Raw genomic sequence first — 9,610 nt, forward strand, 5'->3', positions numbered from 1 at the left:
AAGTAACAACGATTTTCACAAAATAAAAATTGGCGTACGCAATGACGAAGTGACGCATTTCAAAATGTCCTGCACACGATACAAGCTAGACATCGACGTAGTACACTTGTTACGTACGACATTCCTGAAAATTTTGCTGATCTCAGCAACTGAATAGCAATTGCCGTTTAAATCTATTCGGTACTTTCCTAAGTTAGAAATCTACGTTGATACTCTCGCATGGCAGCCTGCATTTCGTCACAGAACTGCACACGAAATGAATACTCAGTATTCTTGGTCTGAAAACACTTTTGGTACTGATAGTAATTGCCAGTTCACACGACGATTGAAATTCCACCAGCTACTGTTGCATAACATACTGGAATCGTTTCAACATAGTGAACATGAATACATGTGAATACACATAAATACAAAACATCTTCGACCTTCCAAATTCTACACTATGTTCCGTTGTTACTTATCTCATATTTTTAATATTGGCCTATAAATTTGGCACAAAGCATTTCTACAAACCCGATATACAATTTTCATTCCACTAGTAGAATATGCCCCGCAGCCTGTCTGTCAAACCCGACACCTGTATACATATATATTGTTATATAATTTTACTTTAATTAATATTCGAATATTGGGGTTTGTTGTTTTAGAAATACTGTTGCAACATTATTATGATATTGCGGAATCCTTTCAGAAATGGCATATGAATGCAGGCCCGAAATGATTTTAAAACCTTTCGAAAGTCAATCGGTACGTATGGGAAGTTTCAAAACAAGAGCCAGTATTCATTTGAAAGAAACACCGATTATAAGTTGTTACCAAATTAACAAGTGCTCATTCGACTATTTATGTATCCCGTGACACGATGTTACGTACACGTTCGTCTAATAACAAGTCATTTCATCATATACCATCAGCCACCATCGATATCAGCATTCCGCTGAGTATAGTTGAGCAGCTTTGATATCAGACGACTTTGAGCAGGTCGAAACAGCTTAGAGCGCATATCAGCCATTGTAATGAACAAATCTTTCAACGATGCCTGGCAAAGCCAGCAATCAGGTATTAATGCTTGCTCATCGGTCACGACTCGTTATGAGTAAACGCGTCATATGGTCTGCTTTGCACGCAACAAGAGAGCGATAATCATAGATACCTGCTAAACGGTACATAAGCGTGATTATTTCAGCAGTTCGGCGCACTATCACCGAATATCTGATTCAAGTTGTAGGATCAGATTTTGTGAAGATGAGCACGTTCATAATTATGCCATAGGCAGCTCAGATATGACTTAAAATAGTATAATAGAGTAAAGATTGAGCAGATTATAGATCATAATGACTGTGAAGAGAACAAAGAATTTAGTTTGATAAATTACATAGTAACGCATGAGGTGAACAGTGAAAGCACCGACACTTTTTGAACACATACAGAGTTTCATGGCATGAAACACCTGGACTTGGCGTCAAGCAAACTTACTCTTGCCTATGACAATGAAACAGCAATGTATGAGATTATTAATTATTAACCACTCTACGCAACATCACACTTCCCAACGTTCGTGCCAGATAGGAAACACCAGGACAATCCTCATCAGTTCTTCAAACACCCCAGGTAAAGGGCAGATTCTGTAACGCTATAGTCAGTTTTCCGTTTTCTTCCATTAAGCATTGACTTCATTTCTGACGCGATCCTACAGTCATAAAACAGATTTTCGTACAGTGAAGTTTAGATTATATGACTATTTGTATAGTTAATTATTAAGATAAAAACACTACAGGATGTAGTACACTATTCTAGACCTAAAAAACAACACTTCACTTCACTTAACTGTGAAAGCGGAGTGAAGGAAACGATTGAATTTAATTAATTGTCAATTACAAAATAAATCTGGTGTATTTACCAATCATTTGACTTTGTCATTGCAATAGTAATTTCTTGAGATTCATAAAGACCTCAATTAACGTATGTAATGACAATTTGAGTATGTTTTGTATTCATAACGGAATTTTGTAATTATTTTTAGATTGTACTTGAAAAGACCAGAATCCTGGTTGAAACGTTGTAAGGGTTTAATTAAACTATTGCCAATATATGGTCGAATAAATAAAACTATTTGTTTTATTATTTTGTAATTGATATATATTGATTGGCGAAGAAAAAGAGTTATTGTACATGTTAATTAATTGTGTTTATTCTAATTCGATACTTCATTATAAAAAATACCTGCACGTCCTTATGTTCGGCTAACAGTAATATAGCGAAGGTCAGAGCCGCTGATACGGTATCATGACCCTATAAAAAGAAAAAATCATGTTTTTTTATTCATTTATCATATATTTCGGTGATAAAAACAGAAATATTATATACTTAATATATGAATTTGAAATCCGCGTGTATTACATCTGTCTGTTTAGAGAACTTCATGTAGAACTTTTGCATCGTGTTTTTTTAAAAATTAAAAGCAATTACTATTTTCTAAGGAAATGATTTTTTGAAACGTAGTGAGACAATGAATATAGTTATGACAATTCTTGCTTATTTTACTCGGATATCCAATTTATTCCGCACGTCTTGTAGTATTTTCTGAAAACGGAAATGAGGTGAAACGTTTACTTCAAAACGAAGGTGTCAACTTCTTCTCTGATGTCGAATCGCTCATTTGGTTATTATTGGACGCTGCTATCATGAATCCAACATGGCAAGCCGCTTCTTTCGGCCTTAACAAGTAGGACAAAATGGATTGAGCTTTAATCAAAACTTCTGTTAATACATAACTAATACAATAACGGAAATATTGCGTTTATTCTATGTACTTACTTCCTATCATTCATTATCTTCTGCTCATTTTCAAAATTTAGATATCGTCCACCAGTTGATTCGTGATATCGTTTTCTTTCTGCAATAATCTGCAACAAATGACTGTGTAAAAATGCGTTCGTTATTCATCGCTCGTTAGGAGGTTATCGGCAACATTGAAATTTTCATTCAAACATACATATATTATGTTACTATAGATTATTACTTCACCAGCAAAGTATTAAAATTGCTAATATTGATAGTGATTCATCGATTAAATCTGGCAATCATCTCGTCTAGCGATTCATCTTGATCGATGAATCACTACATTATTAGTAATATATTATGTTACTTATATAAAGTTTTTAAAATCTGCTGGAAATAATTGTGTAATTTACTCAAGAACTCTCACAATTTTATGTAATAATATTTATACTCACTTTTTCCGTAAAACCGTGTAGTATTTTCAAACATTTAACTTGTTCTTTATATTTTGACGAGAACCAGAATAGTACATCACTCCTATACCACAGACGTACAATTCTATACGCAAAATATAATCATGAGAAATATATATGAAATACATATAAAAAGAAATATATAAACTTTTTGTTTAAGTGTTTTATAGCTATTATATCACTAAAAGTTTCCGTCCACTTTGCTATAATTTTTATTACGTATGTATCTGTATGTTAGAATAAATTTGTTTTTTAAGTTTACTATTAATTCCACAATTACTTGTGAAGTAATATTTCAGCTAAAACACGGAGTGCCTTGCGATAGCGCTCTTGTTCAGCCGCGTCCATGTTTTGCAAGGAAGTACCCATGGAAGTTTCTGCAAATTTATGAGTTAAACAGTTTTTTAGTTTAATTCATTAATTTAATATATGTATAATATATTATACGTTATTAACAATATTAGAGTCCAGTGCTGTTTACATATGACAAAACACAAACGCTTCATTGAATACTTTCTGAAGAAAATTCTTTTTCCTAACAAACGTATAATTAGAGATCAAGGCAGACCTTTTTCTTTCTTTTTCTAGAATTATAGATATTTTGTTTTTACCACATATTATATTCAAAGTATAGTAGCTAATAAAAGACTGTAAATCCTGAACAGTCGAATCTTCCATATCTTTCAACGATTTTGTCATACGATTGCTTTCCACAACCATAGTATCAAAAAATTGTTTTATTATATTAAAATGGAACGCAGGCGTTAGTATCTTTCGCCTTTCTTGCCATTTAGCTCCTGAAATAAAAATAAGATGACATTTGAAATATTTAAGCGATATTTATATCAATACCAAATAGAATATCAATAACAAATTCATCCAATTATTAAAGTTCATTATTATTAAATGTACACGTATATATAAAATATTTACTTTTTCATAAATCTGTTTTTTAAGATAGTGTAGTAAATATATAGAAATGCAAACACAAACACACACACACACACACACACACACACCGCATGTGAGCCACATGAGCATTCAATAATACAAAATATATTTTTGCATAAATTATTAAGAAGAAGTTTGTGTGTGTACATGTGTATGTATATATATTTATACAGTAGATCCGAAAAATAGTTTTAGGTCTATTGCGGTACCTTTACTAATGAGGAGACCGTTTCTTAACCATGGATGAAGTAATTTGTACCCTATACCTTTCGTGATATATTTCGTACTGTTCAATATCGTCTAAAACCAGAACCCAGATTAAATAATGATTTTCATGAAACAGAGCGAGATTCAAATAGTAAAATATAGGGTACGAGTTCTGCAATAAGTTCTTTAGAAAATTTGTACTTCAGCAAACATTGAATCGTTCATACAATTCTTATTTATGATCATTGATACGAAAAGTAGTTTTGGTATCCGAAAGATTTTATATAACAAACAACATCAATCTACAATTTATTTACTTTACCTGCATGTCGTGCGGATTCAGAATGACGACGTAACCGATGATGAAGTACCAACCTTTATAAATTCGACGATATATTTTAGAGCGTACCGCAAAAAGGTTCCACATAGCTTCTAGAATATTAAGAATACAAATTTTAGAAATCGAAAATAATAAACCCATCTGACACCAAGCATATGATTTTAGTGCTCAAGTGTATGTAAATTCAGAAATTTATGGAGTGCAGTTCAACTGCTGAGAGGCTGAATTCAAAAAGTACTGTTACTGCCGAAGCATTAGACAAATACGTCCACTCAACTATCTATTATATATTACACTGATAAATAATTTTTTGTCAGATTAAAAACGTATAGAAACTTTTACTTGCCTTGTGAAGAATTAAGTAGTATTTTGAAAATATCACCAACAATTGGCAACATACGTGGTCCCGGAATAAGATTGACAAGCCGTCTGAACCTTGCAAGATGGATAACGTAATAATATAAAAATGCAATAACTGCACATGACAGTAGTACGCCAACAATCATCGTTTAATGTAAAATGGTGTCCAACTTCGTTTCGTCTTTTTCGATTCTTTCAGGTATTAATTATGTAATATCTGTAACAAGTAATTATGGCTTCCGAATTTAAGTGTTGTAATAGTTTCGAAAAGTTTTACGTATTATACAGAATGTTACCTAACATTAACTCTTAAAATATCTCTTTCCTTTCTCACCAAATAAAATACGTGACAATGAAATTATAGACATTTCTTCAATCAAAAGAGACAAATATTGTGATCTCAACAAAACTTTTCTTTGGAGATACTTTTTTTAAAATTTCAATGTAATCGGTAGTTTTTTAATTGTATTATACATTTTTATGCGTTAATTAAGATCAAAATGAATTCAATGTTCCATAATAATATGAACTTTAAATGATCCGAAATCAAAACGTTTGTTAAAAGTAACGTACAAAACATTTCGAATACACCTGATGCCTGATAAGTTTATTTTACAGATGTTGAAAATGGCGATCGTTTATGTGTATACATTTTTGTAGTCGAACATTGAAAGAACTCTTAAAAAAAAAGAAAAGCTGTTTCACACTGCTTTTCTTGTTATAACATGGCTATAGACTTCGTTTTTTAATGTTCTCCAGAAAAAATAGTCGAGGTATACAGGCCCGACTGTGGAACATTTCTACTTCGCTCTATCCATCGCGTACGCTTTTTCGTCTCTACGCTTCACAGTGACTCTAAATATCTATAGTTCTTTAGATATCAGATATACAACATTTTTAGATATTTCTGGTACTCACGGTTATTATATCTTTCTGCAATGGAATGCAACATTCTAAATTTACATAAGAGGTCATACTGATATCGTGTAAGTAGTAGTAAGTAAAGATACTTGTACACGCTGTGATAATACATTGTCGATATCACTGTTGCTATTACAAAATGTTTGTGAACTTTGTTTTCCACCGAGCTCGATGAATTTTTTTATGGTTATGATTGAAATCCCTACTAAATGTCTATCAACTACAAACGAAACGAAACAACTACAAACAATTCTGAAAAAGACAGCGCAAGCGGATTCGCAACATCTCAACAAATAGAAAGTTAGCTTATTGCAATTTGTTTAATTGTTTATATCTTTTAATGGATAAAACTACAAACGAAATTATTGTTACTACAAACAACTAAAAATGTAATGCTTATTATTTTCTATATTAAAAAATTAAGTTTTTAAATGTCGGGTGCTACCCAGATAGCATAAAAATACCAGAAATGTTCTAAGAACGTCCTACGAACGTTTGAATATTCTTTGAACGTTCTTAGATTGTCTCTGGAACTTTTGTGTTATCTGGGTAGGTTCACATAGCTGCGTCAGTCTATATTCTTTATTCAATATCTTTATTTAATAGTCAGTGTATATTATTCAATATTTAGTGTATCTTGTTTCAATATTCAGTGAGCACTAAAGATAGAAGACGCTCGTGTCGTGGCGAGCGTCAACTGAAATGTACTCAACGTATCAGACGCAATGTGAATTCTCCATAATCTAACGTGCCTATAATGTGAACGCACCTTGACGGACAAACTCGCTTTGCTTGTGTGCGTGCGAGCATACGTACGTGAGTCTGAAACTTCTTACTCTGATGGAACTTAAGGAAACCGGAACGTCACAATTCTAGCATACGATTACGATATCTCAAGATAGACTGCACCAATCTTATTCAAATTGGTCGCAATCGAAAGCTTGCATCCACATTATGTTATAAAAGTGCCGTTTGATTTTTTATTTACGGCTTTAGATCCTGAGATATTTTAATCGAAAGTTTGTTTGACGCGAAATTCCGGATAAGCTATACGGTAGCGCCTCGACGATGCCGCGCCAGTGCCGTATCAAGCGGCTATTTCTCATGCGGCTATTTATTTTTTTATGTACTTGACGTCGCGACGCTACCGCGTCGCTTGACTACATTAACAAGACCAAGTAATTTCTCTGATTGACCACAACTGGTAGTTTATTAATTAACAATTACGCAACGTTTCGGCTAAAAGTTCAGGCCCTTATCAAGTGAATATTCAGATAGTCATTTCCTAAAAAAAGGAAAGTTTTTTTAAAAACATTCATAAAAATAAAAATAAAAATACTGATAATAATCTAAAAATACATGATAACTTACTGGCTGAAAATGACTAACTAATCTACAGGAGCAAATTTAAGACTACCACAAGCAACTCTGACCAAACAACTGAACTCAAGAAAAACAAGTCGCTAAGAATATCTCAAAATATGATTATAAGCATCAGGCAGGTTATCCGTGTCATTTTTCTACTACGTTGTTGTGAACATGTTATCAATCTTATAAAATCTACAATGTCATAATCAATTGAGAAAACAATAACGATATGCTTATTTATAATGATATACCTATATATCTTATTATGAATAAATGAATAATATTAATATAAAATATCGTCATATTTATTATGCATTTGTACTTGAAATTTCGTGCCATATTTTTCCCAAAAGCTTTGGCTCAAAGTTGAAAATTCATTTTATTATCATTTTAGTATCATTAAATTTTTCTTGATTTCAGCTAACATATAATGCACATATTTTTATAGAGAATATATTTTTAAATAGACAAGAAGTTCATCTATACTCTGACACTTATAATTTGATCATAAAAAAAGTAAAGTATTGTAGACAAAAATTCCTTTTATTCATTGAAATAAGTCATTGCCAAAAATATTTTATATGCTACTTTTAATTTGGAAACTACAACATAGGTTTTGGATAATTAATTGCATAGTACAAATATATAATACAATAAACAAGATATACGAGACTAAATGAAGCTAACTTAATGTAAAATAGAATTATATATATAATAATATAATAAGTATACAGACGCAAATATATATAGCAAACTTACATAGATTTTAAATATCCCAACTTGTCTTCTTGAAAAACATAAAAAATAAGTCGTCAAACTTCTTTCTTTCAAGAAATATAACGATGCTTGCATACTAATATGATCTTACTTTTTGGAACCGCACTATATGATTGCAATTTCTACAATGAATCAGTTATTATTCTTATCAGTGACAAATTGTTTTAAAACAGTCGCCGCTGAGGAACATGACATGTTGCACTGCTGCCGCATTACTGACGCAGACAGATGGACCTTATGACTTATATACCCAGATAGCAAAATCTGAGCAAACAAATTTCGAGCAGTGCTTGCTACAAACTTTTGATACCAGAAAGGCAACGAAGCAAGATCTGTTTTCTGGAATTATGTTGTCAAATTGCTGCCAGAAGTGTGACAGAGCTTGCTGTCAAGCAACACGAGCAGATTTGCAGCAAAAACCGCGCAAAGCCTGCGCTCATACCTGACAAGAGATTGGCGCCAGAAACCGAGCAGGGTCTGCGCGTAAAACTTGAGAGCAGATTGATAGCAAACACTGAGCAGACGCTGCACCCAATCAGCTGTTTAAATGGCTTTTATATATGACCTATATACAATATATTCCCAGTAAGCAAGAAATATTAAACTAACGTTTTGAAACGTTAATTTTATGTTCAAATTATAAATGTTTCCACATAATATTTTACAAATGTTTTTAAAATATTATTTAGTAATATAATATTTGTAGATATATAAAAATATTTTAGAAATATTAGTATAAATATTTTTTAATGTTGCTTTTCAGTAAACGAGAAACATCAAATAAACGTTTTAAAACATTGATTTTATAGATATTTTAATGTCTTTACATAATGTTTCATGAATGCTTTTAAAACGCTATTTATAAATATTCACCAAGCGACCGATAGATGGCCAGGCCAGGCATAATGTTCTCGCAAGAAACATTTGCGTTATCACCTTATAAATAACCATCCGGAAAACCGATCCAGCACTCTTTTCTTCTTCTTTTCTTTTGAAATCATTATTGCTTGAAATGATATCTCATTCCAAAAGAGTGAGATTCCACTACACGAAATTTAGAGAGTAATTCATAAAATATAAAAATCTAGTTTTTTACAAAAATGTGACTTAACTCTGTCTATCTTTGAGGCACTGATATATAGAATTGATAAATATTTTTCTGATGGTTTCTGAAATGGTTTTTTCTCGAAAATTGTTGAAAAATATTGCTTATAATAGAAATAAAATATTAATAATAATGTTGCATAGATGTTAAAATCAATATTGTCTTAACGTTGATAAAATGATAACATATATTTCATAATATGTTTATATATCATTACTTTATAATATTATAAAAACGTTACTAACATATGTAATTCATATGTTATTCATATGAGTAGGAAATTACTATACTAACGTGTATATAACCTAGTACATTCGTGTTATATTG

The 9,610-nt window shown here is 31.6% G+C and overlaps 1 protein-coding gene and 1 pseudogene across 1 annotated transcript in view; one reads left to right on the forward strand and one right to left on the reverse strand.

Moving 5' to 3' along the window:
• LOC105283407 (cytochrome P450 4C1) overlaps positions 1 to 2,065 on the forward strand; it is a 4,400-nt gene extending 2,335 nt beyond the window's left edge. The window contains 1 exon segment of the mRNA XM_026975606.1: positions 2,024 to 2,065. Within this exon segment, the coding sequence (XP_026831407.1) occupies positions 2,024 to 2,065 (42 nt within the window).
• A 47-nt stretch (positions 2,066 to 2,112) lies between these two features.
• LOC113563634 lies at positions 2,113 to 8,383 on the reverse strand (annotated as a pseudogene).
• Between the last annotated feature and the right edge of the window lie 1,227 nt (positions 8,384 to 9,610).

Source organism: Ooceraea biroi, chromosome 2 (assembly GCF_003672135.1).
Source record: "Ooceraea biroi isolate clonal line C1 chromosome 2, Obir_v5.4, whole genome shotgun sequence".
Classification (NCBI taxonomy): domain Eukaryota; kingdom Metazoa; phylum Arthropoda; class Insecta; order Hymenoptera; family Formicidae; genus Ooceraea; species Ooceraea biroi.